Consider the following 14,738-nt stretch of genomic DNA (forward strand, 5'->3'; position numbering starts at 1 on the left):
AGAGAGAGAGAGAGAGAGAGAGAGAGAGAGAGAGAGAGAGAGAGAGAGAGAGAGAGAGAGAGAGAGAGAATATGGATGGAGTGTCCAATGAATGTGTCAGTGCCCCAGGATCACTGAGTACATGGAAGAAAAGGAAAGAGTCGGAATGTGAAAAGCTTTAAATGCCAAACCAATGCTTTTCTATTTGACGCTAGGGAAAGAAATAGGGAGCCACTGTGCTGAATGGGAATAAAGAAGGAAGCGCAGTGTCTTCCACCTGCAGCAGCTCTGAGGCTCACGTGAGAGGCTTCCCGACTCCTCTGCAGGGGAGCCTTTGGGACCCCTGCGGGGGGGGGGGGAGGGGTTCCCTTCCACCAGTGAAGGTGGCTAGGACGGGGCGAGGTCCTGGAGCAGGAGGGAACTTTCGCTAGCCCCAAAGCTCGCAGTGGAAACAGGGACTGAAGAGCCTGGCAAAAGCCACGAAGGAATGGAGGTGGGGGGTTGGTGAGCCCGGGGTGGGGGGGCTGACTCTCCTCCACCCTGGGCTCTTCCTGCCTCCCTGCTGACACTCACGCTGCGGAGCAAAGGACTCGACTCTTTCTCCTCCTGCTCCTCCGTCTCCTCTCCCTGATCCTGCCGCGCAGTGACATACCAGCCCCGTTCAGAGGCATTGATGCTTCCCCAAGACTTCTCCATGCCGCCTCAACCTCCTCCTCCTCCTCCTCCTCCAGAATCAGTGCCGACCCCGCCTCCAACTCCACAGGGCCATACTCCCTTCTCGCGCGCACGCGCGCACTTCCAGCTATAGCCGCAGCGGGGCGACCCACGGAACCCAGCCTCCTTTCGGAGTGGAGGGGAGGGGAGAAAAAAGGAGGGAGAGATGAGCGCGATTTGATGGCGTATTAGCTATGGGTCCGCCCCTCTCTCAAATAGAGTGATTACGTCATCGTTCCTCGACTGTATTCTTCCCCTTCTCAGGACCATGAGGTGCAAGTACTTCTTGTGAGTTTTTCAACTGCCCCCCCAGCCGGGAGCTAGAGGTGGGGAGCTTAAAAGGGTTGGGGGCTGTGACTGATGGAAGGGATATAGGGAAAGGGATCAGGAACAGTGACCACTGGGGCCCTATTCCCTGGTGGGAGAACACGTGTATCAGACTACGCTGCGAGAAATGACCGTTGGCAACTTCTCTGACCATTCTTGCTCTACTCAGGGAAAATCTCACGATATTTACCTGGAGAGTCAGAAATCTGGGACCCGCGCCCTCTCACCCAGGGACATCTCTGAGCCTGTTATTCTGTGACTTTCTTAGGTCTGAAATCAAACCCTTTTGGTTTGATTAAGTAGCCAGAGCTTTGAAGTCAAAGCGTCAGTCAGTCATCTGGACTTAGAACTGGAAGGGTAGTCTATTCTTTACGGCTGAGGAAAAGACCAGAGAGTTTGTTGAATGATTTTCTCGAGGTCACCACTAATAAGTGGCAGAGCTGGGAAATGAATGAACCCACATCCAAAGCTTACAAATTCAGCCTCTTCCATTATACCACGCAGTGTTAAAGTTTGCTTATTTTCTTGTGGCTTCGATCAAGGTTTGTACATTTAAAACGCTATGGAAATATGAGAAGTAATTATTATTAGCATTTTAGTCCCCAAATCTGAGTTTTTCAGACTGCTTAGAAATGTGATGAATGCAAAATGTTAGCTCCTGTAAAAGTTGAGAATATTTTGTCAGGTGTAATTAACATCCCAGTTAAACAAAATGTAAGAATTGTCTAAAGGAAATCATTGTTAAAATTATGTAAATGTTTTTATTCAAATGACTTTTTAACAAATTAGTTGATTATTTTTTCTTTTTCCCCTAAAGTTCATTCAGGAGACAAATATCTGGGCCTGCTTTTTGTATTATTATTAGATGAATTTTACAAATATAGTATGCTCTACTACTTAGTAAACTCCTGTGGTTCCCTATCATGTCCATGATAAAATATAAACTTTTTTGGTTTTTAAATTTATTCATGAGTGGGAGGGACTGTGCTTATCTTCTTTCCAGCTTTATTATACATTACTCTTCTTTGGTCCATTTTCTCTTGTATATATTTTGTTTGTATGTAGTTGCTGTCTCCCCTATTAGACTGTGAACTTCTTGAGAACAGGAACTAATTTTTTGCCTTTGTATATGCATTTCGTACATCTGGCACACATAGTAGATGTTTATTAAATGCTTGTTGACTTTGATCCTACCATACTGGCCTTCTCTATTCCTGACAAAAGGCATTCCATTTCCTGTACACAATGCATTTGCAGTGTCCATACCTCATATTGTAGGATGGCTCTCCCACAAGATATGGCACTTCCTTTAAGGTGCAATTTATGTTACCATCTTCTCTGTGAAGCCTTTTCTGTCCACCCTCCTCCCCCTACACTACCCCTCTGCTAATACCTTCCATCTCTTAACTATTTGTATTCAGGCTCCTTGAGAAGAGTTTTTTCCACTTTTTTCTTTGTATTGTAGTTGTGTGATAGCTCCTTTAGCTGCATCAAACTCATTGTGAATTATTTCATATGGTTGCATCTTGACTTTTGTTTTCAGAAACCTGTATATTACTGAATACCTTGCATTTAAGTTTATATTTTTATATTTTATTAATTTTTTTTTAGGATTCTGTGGAGATCACTTGGATACTCAGGATTTCTGAAAACATATCATTGTAGAATACTTACATCGAAGTCACTGATTCCTTTCATTTATACATCACTTGTACAGAGTCTTCATAAAACATTGGCTTTTTATTTGTTCAGTCAAAGAAACAAATTCTCTACAATGCCAGAAATAGACAAGAACAAAATTGACTCTGAATTGTATTCTCCACCTTCTCAAGTTCGTGGAATGACAAAACTTGATAGAACTGCATTCAAAAAAATAATTACTATTCCAGTACTTAAAGTGAGGAAAGAAATGGTAAATAAATTGGTAAGATCCCTTAAAAAAGCAATGCTACAGCGTCCAGGCATAAAACGTGTGATCGATGATCCAAAGGATGAAGGAAATAAACTTGTTATGCTGGACCCTTATAAGATCATCTCTGATGATTCATTTGAAGAATCAGAACGTCTTCTTTTAAAAGAGCTTAATGTTAACCCCAAGATTTCTTCCTATAGTTTGGAGCTAACTTATGAAAACTTTAAGACAGAAGAAATCTTGAGAGCTGTGCTTCCTGAAGGTCAAGATGTAACTTCAGGGTTTAGCCGAATTGGACATATAGCCCATCTAAACCTTCGAGATCATCAATTACCATTCAAACAGTTAATTGGTAGGTACAATGTAGAAAAACTTGGGTACGGTGTGTAGGTTCTAATTTTAATTATATATAGTCTAAAGAGGCAAATGACAGTGAATAGAGGGCTATTCTCATGAAGACATGGGTTCAAGTGCATAGGCTAGCTATGCTATTGACAAGTCATTTAATCTTTATGTCTCAGGAAATTTTCTAAGATTATAATTTACAAATGAATAGAGGATCTAGATCTGGGGAGGGAATTTTCACATGGGAATTCAAGTTCTGTTTTTCCTTTCAGAGTATATCCTTTCCTCTCTGGCCAGCCAGTGAATTCAAAAGTCTGGACCAAAAACAAGAGTTTTATTTTACAATTGTCAGGTTATAGGAAAATTTAAAAAGCCATCTTAAATACTCTGTAAGATTTGTAGATCAACAAGCCTAAATGGCTTTTATGGGCACCTTTACGTGTCAAGAATTATTAGTTTTTAGGGCTAAGTTAAGATCCAAGGTTTTGTGAACTTTTGGTCTGACTATATTGTTTATTTTTCTACAACTATAGATGTAGATTTTAAGCCAGGTTCATCAATCCTTTGTTACTCATCCTGAATAGCTTTATAATTAGTATAAAACCAGTTTGCTGAAGAGAGTTATGAAGAATTAATAGCATAAATATTAAATATCATTAGCATTTCCCAGGCAAATTAATGTTTTTTAGATGTAATTATTAGGTCTTGGAATTAGGATTATCTAGCATTTTGTTCAAGGAAGACTTGTGAACTCAGTTTTATGGTTTTCTTTTACTTTATTTTTAGTGAGGACTGTCAATTAAATGAGATGATGAGATTACTGAATACTAGGAGTAGCTCTTACATAATTATGAACAAAATCCCTTGTGGCGTTCCTGTTCATGATTTTTTTTCCCCCTCACACAGGAACTTTGAAATTCTCAGAAATATTTTTAAGGAGTGGGCATAGTGGATAGAGAGGCCTAAAAACAGTTCAAGTTGCATCTCTACTATATATTGGCTATTTGACTATAGTAGAATCACTTGGATTACTCTCTAAAACAAAAGTTGTCAAAGTCTCCTTTATAGGCTTCATTATATATTCCTTAACCATAGGCATTCTCCAGGACTCTGTCTTGGACTCTCTTATTGATCTATATACTCTCTCTTAGTGACCTCATTAATTCCTATAGGTTTAATTATAATCCCAAAGCAGATGACTCACAGATCTATATGTCTAGCCCTAATCTTGAATTATATACCTGTTTTCTATTTGATTAAATCAATAGACCTAAAACAATCTATTTATTTGCCCTCTCTGCACTACAACCACCCTTCTTCCATATTTCCCTATTTTTGTTAAAGACACATTTTTTTCTTCCTGTCTCTCAGGTTCATAATCTTGGTGTCACCTTCATTCTTCATTCTTCCTTACCTCAAGCATTTAGTCAGTTGCCAAATATTATCACTTCTATCTTTATTTCTTAACCCATTTTCTCAACTAACATAGCTTCCACTTTAGTTCAGGTATCATTTCTCATCTAGATTACTGCAAGTCTCTTAATAATTGGTTTTCCATAATTCTCTTCCCACTGTAGTCTTATCTTTTCTCCAATTGCCAAAGTGATTTATTTACCTGAAGTTCCAATTATGTCATTTCCCTATTCAGTCAACAAAAAAACAACAAAAGAAAGGTTTCTTACTGCCTTTAGGATAAATATAAATTCTTCTGTTTAGCTTTTGAAGGTCTTCACCACCTGGCCTAGCCTATGTCTCTAGTGCCTTATTGTGCATTACTGCTCCTCCCATACTCTCGCCTGCTCTCCTGCATCTCCCATCTCTAGGCCTTTGTACAGCCCCTTATACTTTCCACATCTCCATTTCATGACTCCTTGTCTTTCTGAAGCAGCTCAAATCTCACCTTCCTTGTGAAATTGTTCCTGACACCCCAACTGCTGGTGATCTCACTCCCTAACAACTATATATTTATTTGGAGTTATTCTCTTTATCCTTCATATACCTACATTCTAAAGGGAATCTTCTTTAGAATATAAATTCTTTGTAAGTTGGAAATGTTCCATTCTTTGTAGCCTCAGGGTCTGGAACTTGGTAGGCACTAAGTAAAGATATTTGATTGTGATGCATTGATAGATGAAGTATCCTCACAGGGATTTGCCTACCTCAATGATTTCAGATTCTGACCATCCCTACCCCACACCCATTTGTCCCACCAAAATTAAAAACTTTAATTATTGTTCAAATCTGGCCTCAGACACTTCCCAGCTGTGTAACCCTGGGCAAGTCACTTGACCCCCTTTGCCTACCCTTACCACTCTTCCATCTATAAGTCAATACACAGAAGTTAAGGGTTTAAAATTAAAAAAAAAACCTTTAATTATTGATGTAAAGGTTTTTGGTTTTCCACATAAATTTCATTCTTCACCTCAAGCTAACTACTCTAGGAATTCAGTTTTGATTCCTAAGAAGGTGGCAAAATTAGAGCTTTGGCCTTTTATATTACAATCTTGAAAGTTTTGTAGGCAGATTGTTATAAAGTATTTCATTTGAATTGCAACTATGTTATTCATTTGCATTTTTTATTAATTTTATTAGATTTCTAAATTAAATCCTCTTTTACATTTCAGGATAGTCTCTTAAAGGTTTCTAAACTATTGTTGAAAAAAGAAACCATAATGTCCAAAAAGCTATAAAACCACATACTCTTTGATCCAGTACTACTAGGTCTGTATCCTAAAGAGATCAGAAAAAGGGGACAAGAACCTATTTGTACAAAAATAGTTTTGGCAGCTCTTTTTGTATTGGCAAAGAATTGGATACTAAAGGAATGTCCAGTAATTAGGGAATGGCAGAACAAATTGTGGTATTTAACTGTAATGGAATACTATTATGCCATAAGAAATGACTAGTAGAACAATTTCAGAAAACCCTACAAAGACTTGTTTGAATTGATGAAAAGTGAAATTATCAGAACCAGGACCACACTGCAATATTGTATGATGAGCAACTATAAATGACTTAGCTTTTATTAGCAATACAATGATCCAAGACAACTCCGAAGAATTCAGTGAATAATGCTGTCTACTGCCAGAGAAAGAACTGATGGAGTCTGAATGCAGATCAAAGCATACCATTTTTCTCTTTATTTTCTTCCTGAGTTTTTTTCTTGTAGGTGTGATATGTTTTTCACATGACGAATGTGGAAATAGGTTTTGCGTGATAATGTATATATGTATCATCTATATTAAATAGCTTTCTTGGGAAGGGAAGGAAGGAGAAAATTTGGATTGTAAAGTATCAGAAAACAAATGTCAAAAATTGTTTCTACATGTAATTGGGGAAAAACATACAATAAAATATTATTTTAAAAAGAAACTAATTAAAAGTAAGGAAAGAAGCATATATTAAGCACTTATGTACCAAGCACTGTATTATCTCATTTGATCTTCACAGCAACCCTGGGAGGCAGGTAGAGTTATTGTCTCCATTTTACAGCTGAGGAAACTGAGGCAGATAGAGGTGAATTGACTTGCACAAATATCTGAGGTGGGATTTGAACTCTTCAAGACTCTATGCCCAGTGCTCTACCTACTGCCTCTCCTGACTGCCTCTTATATATTTTTTTAAATTTTACTTTTTTTAAAACCCTTAACTTCTGTGCATTGGCTCCTTGGTGGAAGAGTGGTAAGGGTGGGCAATGGGGGTCAAGTGACCTGCCCAGGGTCACACAGCTGGGAAGTGTCTAAAGCCAGATTTGAACCCAGGACCTCCCGTCTATGGGACTGACTCTCAATCCACTAAGCTACCCAGCTGCCCCTGACTTCCTCTTATATTGACCAAGATGATTATAATTATTGAAATAATCATTATAACCTATGGTATCTGATTACAGCATAATTGTTATTTTAATAGATATGTTTATTGTTCAGTTTTCCTGTAATGACAAGTAAAGCATAGCAGGTAGAAAGCAGTGCTTTGAATGAAGAACTCATTGAATGAAGACTCCAAATTTCCAAATTCAGCTTCGTTTCTGACAAATATGTGACATTGGGAATGTCCATAGCCTAGCCCTAGACTATAAAACTATGATGTGTAGATCCTCATTGCTGGGTAGGGGAAGTTCTATAAAAATTGATTCCTGTGCAGAGTCAAAGACCCAAAAAATTCTTTTATTTATAAACATTTTATTTTCTTCACAAATATTTTACAAAATAAACATTTACCTATCACCCACAGCTAGAAACTCAACTGGTTTTGTTGATATTTTAAAATATCATCACTTCCTGTCCCTCACCTCATGCTTAGGTAAACACACTCAAGGGGCTTCAGCTATGGAATTTTTTTTTAAATTCCTGAGCCATCAAATAGCCCCAGTGAACATGAGGCTTTTGTAATTACATACCTTCAACACATTCTAGCTGCAGTTTTGAGGAAAATATGTTTACATTTTAAAATATGCAATTTCTAGCTTTATTTTGTAAACATTAAAGAAAATTTATCAAAAAATTTTCCCCTATTTTTTTCAGGCCAAGTTATAATTGACAAAAACCAAGGCATCACTTCAGCAGTAAATAAGATCAATACTATTGATAATATTTACAGAAATTTTCAGATGGAAGTGCTATGTGGAGAGGAGAACATGATAACCAAGGTACAGTATTTCTTCTCATCAGTTATGTCAAGAGTCATGGTCAAAGTCCAAGTAGCTAATGTAAAAACTGAGTTTTTTTTTTAAAAATAAATATTCTTTCAACCTTTTAGATTTCAGCACCCTGGCAATGTTGAATAAATTTGTCTTGCCCCTTCTACCTGTCATTAAAACAGCTTATGTTTACCAAAACTTTTATTCTTGTTATTGTACCTTTGTGAGTAAATTTAGATCAATCAGAAAACATCTATTAACTGCTCACTATATATGTCAGGCTGGGTGCTAAGCCCTGGGAATATAACTATCAAGAGAAAGACAGTCTCTGCCTTTGAGGCACTTAAATTCTAATAGGGGAAGACAGTTCATAAAAAGAAGTTGAAAAGGGTGAGGGGAGGAAAATATGAAAGGGGTAAGAAGCCTTGTGGAATAAGCTCTGGACAATCAGAAGTACAGCCTATAATGGAATTCTCAAAATGTTCTTCCTAGGCTAGGAAACAAGTTAAAGCTACTCTTTTAAAGAACAAGTGTTTAAAATAAGCCTTACTGTCTTTCACTTTCTTTCCTTCATGAGTTTTTTATTATATGTGTGATTTGTTTCTTTTGTCATGTTTTGAGGAATATGGAAATCTATATTGCATGAAAGCACTGGTATGAGCTATAGAGGGAGAGAATCTAAATAGCATAATGTCAGAAAACAATTGTCAAAAATTGTTTCTGCGTGTAATTTTTAAAAAAAATTTTAATTAAAAAAAAAGAGCCCAAATAAGCCCTGGTAGCAAAATGTTAGAAAAGTAGAATTTTTTAAAAGATGGAAGCAAAATACAGATTATTCTTGTTAGCTACTGAGAACTTTGGTTTTGTTGAAAATTTAGGTATAGGAACACCATGCCTTTTAAAGCATTCACAAATATTCTTTTAATATTGTTCAGATTAGAATTATTAAGTATTCATTGGTCTCCCCATACTCCCTAGGGGACAGCTGGGTGGTTCAGTGTGAATTAAGAGCAGGGCCTAAGGACGGGAGGTCCTGGGTCAATTGTGACCTCAGATACTTCCTAGCTGTGAGACCCTTGTCAAGTCATTTAATCCCTATTGCCTCACCCTTACCACCCTTGTGTCTTAGAATTAATACACAATTTTAATTCTAAGATGGAAGGTAAGGGTTTTTTAAAAAAAAAAAAAAAAGAAAAACCCAGACTGCTTTGAAATTGGGAGGACATAGCATTATATAAAAGCAAATAGCAATTAATTTTATCCTGTAGCAGAAAATTATGCCTTTAAGTTTAAGAAATGTAATATTTTACAATAATATTTAAGTAGATAGTCATTGTCTTTCAATTAACAGTGTAAAGGGCTGTTAATTTCTGGTTAACCTGGAATTTTGCTACCCTTTGGTAACAGCACTGAATAGCAATAGGTATGGGGGATATTCAGTAGTGTCTTCCTATTAGGAAACATTTTATCCTGTTTTAAGTATTAAGTGTACATATTCTTTACTTTTTTTCAACTCTTTACAATGATTTGTTCTCAGAGATGGGATCTACAATTACACTTCTGGGAAGTTTCTTTGTATCTACAGATGGCTCTTAATGGTTTTTTTTAGACAACTAGAGGTTATTCTGGTTTTGTATTTTTACAACCCTATTGAGTAGAAAAATACTTGAGTTTAATTCATATTTGTATTCATTTGACATATATACATGCTTTTCCTTAAAATGTTAAAACATTTTGATGTTAAACTACGAATACTTGATTATGGTCACTTTAGATTTTTGCTGGAGAATCTTCATGCAATAAGATCACATTTGCATTTCCTAGTGTCATGTTTTTGTAAGATGATTCCTTAAAATGAGACATCAAAAGTTAGTTTTATTTATATGTATTTTTAATTGTTGTATAATTTCTAAGCACAAGAACACAACTAAGAGAAACAAAGTCTCCAAGCCAAAAAGAAATAGGTTTATTGGGAGAGGGCTAGTCTCACAATAAAGCCGGACTCCTGGTCAAGACCAAAAGACTCCAAGCCTTATGAAAGGACTTCTTTTATACTCTAAGAATATCACAATTTTTGAAATAATCCAAGACAGTTATAAAAATAGAGATGTGGATTGGTTGAAATAATCAGGAAATACTTCTCATTGGTAGAAGAAGTCACTTGGTGATGACTTGAAAGTCATTTGATAGACAAGAGGGGAGTGGGGGAGCGTGAACCGTACTTTCTAAGCCTGATGATGTCAAGGATGATGTATATACTAAGATGACCAGGGTAAGGAGGAGGTGCCAGACTCCCAAGCAGGGTAAAAGCTTAATGATGGATACTAGGGTGTATATAAAGGTGAAGGAGTGTCACCAGGCTTCTAACCAAGGGAAAAGCCTCAGTGTTAATGAAGACCCAGACACAAGTTCAAGACCATAATTGCTGTGTGCATGATATAACAAGTTTAAAGGCGAAGGTTAAAACTGAGGCCTATGCTAACAATGACTAACTGTATTCAAGCAGATATCTTACTTTAAAACTTACACTAAAATAATCACAAAAGACCTACCAAAATCATCACTTATGATAACATTACTTAACTATTTTAGAACTATAATTATGATTAACTCAATACTACTGCTAACATTAAAATTAATCCTCACATAAGGGGATAGGAAATTTTTCACTCACATTATATATGTAAATATATATGGCAACTAACCCAGAAAAATGAGAGCATGAAGCAAGAATATTAAATATTTAATAGAGTTTTTATGATTTTGATATTTCATATCTATAATAATCACAAAGCATTGTTATAAATTATTCAATTTTTTTCTCAAGTCTTTATATCATGTACATTATAATTTAACCAAGATAAGTTAAAATTTGGCAAAGGGAAGAAAGCATGAAAAAAATTAGTTCACTTGATCAGTTCATTACATTGGTTCTCAACAGCTTAAAATTTGGTTTATCATCTAAAATTTCTAGTTCTGTGTCCTTGCCACATAGATTCCTAGACTTGAAACCAGCAAAACCCCAAAGTAACAAAGTCTTAAAAATGCAGAATGACAATGAATTTAGACTTTCCATTTCCATCATTGTTGCCACTGATACTTATCTCATGCTTCCTTCTAACAGACAAAAATCCAAATGGTAGACATGACTTTGTGGTCTGGGGTTACCAACTGCAAAATAACTGTCTACCTACCTACCTACCTACCTACCTACTATGGAAATGTGTGGTTTGATGTTTCAGGTTATAGGTTTTCTCCTTCCATCTGGTTGTATATAAGAACATAATTAAGCTAGTCTATTGGCCTATCTAAAAAAAATTCCTTATATGCCTGAGGAAGTACTTTATGGCCCTTTAGGACAAGGTGGGAAAACCATTTGACTTTGAAGAAATGGCTTTTCTCAGAAAAGTCTAATGCAAGAAATTAACTAGTCTCTAGGATATTATAAACACTAGTTTACTAATTAAATGTATTTTGAATGCTCTGCTCTTTGCTGTTAGCTCTAGCATTTAAGAATACTTATAAATGTCCAGTCTTATGCAAATATTTACATATTAACATCAGGAATTTAGAAATAGCCTTATTAACCAAAATATACCTTTTTCAGGTTCGAGAAAACAACTATGCCTATGAATTTGATTTTTCAAAAGTGTACTGGAATCCTCGTCTCAGCACAGAACATAACCGCATTACAGAACTTCTCAAGCCTGGAGATGTTTTATTTGATGTTTTTGCTGGAGTTGGGCCCTTTGCCATCCCAGTAGCAAAGAAAGACTGCACTGTATTTGCCAATGATCTCAATCCTGAATCCTACAAATGGCTATTGCACAATTGTAAACTAAATAAAGTGGACCAAAAAGTAAAAGTCTTTAACATGGATGGGAAGGACTTCCTTCAAGGACCAGTAAGAGAAGAGTTAATGAAGCTGGTGGAACAACCATCAAAGGAAAGAAAACCATTTGTGCACATAGTTATGAATTTACCAGCAATGGCTGTTGAGTTCCTCAGTATTTTTCAGTGTCTTTTAAGTGGACAATCCAAAAGCAGTGAACTACTTCCCAAAGTACACTGTTATAGTTTTTCCAAAGCAGATGATCCTGCTAAAGATGTTCAGCAGCGAGCTGAAACTTTGTTAGGTGTTTCTTTAAAAGGATGCAGTTCAGTTCACCTTGTAAGGAATGTAGCTCCTAATAAGGAAATGGTATGCCTCACTTTCCAGGTCCCAGCTTCTGTGCTCTATAAGAACCAGCCAATGACCCAAGGGGAGCAATTTCTGAAAGCTGGTATGGATAAGTTTAAATGTTTTACACATAACTTTTCTAGCAGCCATTCGAGAATGAGGTTAAACAAACTGGTGTAATAGTTAAGACTTAATCATTTTCCATTCAGTTGTAGTTTAGTTTTATTGTATTTATTTTACTGTGTACCTGCTATGTTGTTGCTAGGTAAGTGATCATAGGATCATAGATTCAAAGTTGACAGCATGTCAGAAATCATCTAATTTAATTTCTTCATTTTATAGATGAAGAAACAGATTCAGAGAAGTATGTGACTTACTCAGTATCACATAATTAGTAAGTAGGAGAGATAGTACTTAAAAACAGGCTTTCTGACTAAACCCAGCAGTCTTTCCATTGCATCATAATGCTGTTCTATCATTCGATTCTGAAGACTAGTATATAAAGCATATATCTTAACACATTGATTTAAGAATCTCAAGATTCTTATGATGTTTCTATTAATTTTTGTAAGAGATTTTAATATCCTTTGTTTTCACATTGTTTCGATTTCTCCTCATATTCCCCCTCTCTCCCAAAAAGCCATCACTTATAACAAAGAACTTTTTTTTTAAAAAGAGAGGGAAAGGGAAAAAAAACTTTAGCAAAAATAATCATCACATTGAAAAAATTCAATATTATATGCAGTATTGCACAGTCAGTGATCCTGACCTCTGCTAAGGAGCAGGAGAAACCAAGCATATTCTTTATAATATTACAGCATTCAGCTTTGATTGTTTTTTGTTTTTTTATCTGCATTTTTGTTCATCATGTTTATCATATCTTCTAGTACCATAATATTATATTCTTATTAGTCATTCTTCAATAGGAATCTATTTTGTTTTCATTTGTTAACATAAAAAATACTGCTATAACTATTTTAGTGCATATATAGCTTTTCTTTTTATCAGTGATCCCCTTTGGTGTATGCTTAGCAATGGATCTTTGGGTCAAAATGTTTGGATATTTTAGTCACTTTATGTACTTAATTTTAAATTGCCTTCAAGAATGGATATACTACTAATTTACAACCCTACCAATGCATTAATGTTCCTGGCTTTCTACAATCCTGCCAACATTAACTATTTCCATTTTTTGTCATCTGTTAAGTTTGAAGTCAGTTATTTGAAACATTACCTAACATAAGTCTATTTGGTTTTGTTACAGAAAATCTAGAGGGGCCTCCTTTTAAACGCCAAAGAACAGGTAAAACCTCGTAAGAAGAACAATCACAAAGTGGTTCACAAACATGATCAGAAATATTTCTAACTCCACCCCCCCCCCCCCCATTCCTTGTGGCACTAAAAGCAATTTGTAATTCCCTGAAGCTTATGTATTGTGTCACTTTGCTATTGAGACTAGATAAATTTTCCTTTGCCTTTTATAACTGTTTTTAAGATTATCAGAATGACATCTTAGTTGCTAAATTATAAAGATGATTAAATTTACTTTCACAGAAAAGTTTACTTTTTTCTTTTGAGGAAAGACTATATGGAAGTAAGAAATATAGTGGCTATTCTATAAAGACACGAATAATCAGTGTCTTACTATGTTTTAATTTAGTGAAATTACATATAAACTCATTATCCTCACAGTCTTACTTCCCTTTGGCAGGATATGGAGTCAGAAGACGAGATTAAGGCTCACTCCTACCATATAATAGCTCTGTGACCTTAGGCCCACTTAATCTATTGGGACTTCTTTTCTTTTAAATAAACATGGTAAGAGCCAAATGTACCTTATAGGTTTGTTGTGGAGCTCAAGAAAAGTTGGTCTGCAGAGCATACCAAAAGTCTCAGTGCAGTTGCTTTTTTTGTTTTTGTTTTTTTTAAACCCTTACCTTCCATCTTGGAGTCAATACTGTATATTGGCTCCAAGGCAGAAGAGTGGTAAGGGTAGGCAATGGGGGTCAAGTGACTTGACCAGGGTCACACAACTGGGAAGTGCCTGAGGCCAGATTTGAACCTAGGACATCCCATCTCTAGGCCTGGTTCTCAATCCACTGAGCTACCCAGCTGCCCCCCTTAGTGCAGTTTTAAGCTACTAAAGCTTACATATATGAAATATACTTGTTTTCACATGCAGAGATAGAGCTAGTTAGTAAGCTGGTTAACACAAAAAATAGAATAACTATGCTGATATGATACTTACATTGAAAAATTGAATTTTGAGTTAATTAACTAGCTCTGAATCTATCTAAATCTATTACAGTTTATTAATCTACATTTTAAAACATCCAGTATAGTAATGAGTCATTTTATCAAGTCGCTTTGCTAAAAATCTTGTTAAACCATAGCTATAGCTTTCTCCTGATATACTTTATTTTGTTACAGAATTTTGACAAGAATCAAACTGCAGTTCACTAGCCTGTAGTTTGTAGGCTGAAATCTGGACAGTTTATTCTTTTCCCATATTCCTATTTTTTATGTATCAGTGACTGACTCAGCAGTAACCTTTTCTTGTATCTAAGGAATTAATCTTATGGACCAGATAGCTTGAATTTATCAAGGAGAACTAGGACAACCCCATTAATCACCGTTGAACC

General features: G+C 36.0%; 2 protein-coding genes across 2 annotated transcripts in view; one reads left to right on the forward strand and one right to left on the reverse strand.

The window, feature by feature from the left end:
• SLC38A6 (solute carrier family 38 member 6) overlaps positions 1 to 675 on the reverse strand; it is a 72,426-nt gene extending 71,751 nt beyond the window's left edge. Inside the window, exon 1 of the mRNA XM_044664867.1 lies at positions 553 to 675. Within this exon, the coding sequence (XP_044520802.1) occupies positions 553 to 675 (123 nt within the window). The remainder of the gene's footprint in view (positions 1 to 552) is intronic.
• A 286-nt stretch (positions 676 to 961) lies between these two features.
• TRMT5 (tRNA methyltransferase 5) lies at positions 962 to 14,020 on the forward strand. Its single transcript, XM_044662017.1, has 6 exons — positions 962 to 981; positions 2,632 to 3,284; positions 7,801 to 7,925; positions 11,524 to 12,199; positions 13,361 to 13,399; positions 13,808 to 14,020. The coding sequence occupies exons 1-6, from the start codon at positions 962 to 964 to the stop codon at positions 13,831 to 13,833; spliced, it is 1,539 nt and encodes a 512-aa protein (XP_044517952.1). The 3' UTR covers positions 13,834 to 14,020.
• Positions 14,021 to 14,738: the final 718 nt, after the last annotated feature.

The sequence above is a fragment of the Gracilinanus agilis genome, chromosome 2 (genome assembly GCF_016433145.1).
Source record: "Gracilinanus agilis isolate LMUSP501 chromosome 2, AgileGrace, whole genome shotgun sequence".
In the NCBI taxonomy this organism is placed as follows: Eukaryota; Metazoa; Chordata; class Mammalia; order Didelphimorphia; family Didelphidae; genus Gracilinanus; species Gracilinanus agilis.

What these genes read in the sequence shown, in the direction of transcription:
- TRMT5 (XM_044662017.1), top strand. Translation starts at nt 962, where the DNA reads ATGAGGTGCAAGTACTTCTT. An exon ending in GGAGCAATTTCTGAAAGCTG is followed by an intron (nt 12,200 to 13,360) that starts GTATGGATAAGT and finishes GTTTTGTTACAG; the next exon opens with AAAATCTAGAGGGGCCTCCT. An exon ending in TTTTAAACGCCAAAGAACAG is followed by an intron (nt 13,400 to 13,807) that starts GTAAAACCTCGT and finishes TCCCTTTGGCAG; the next exon opens with GATATGGAGTCAGAAGACGA.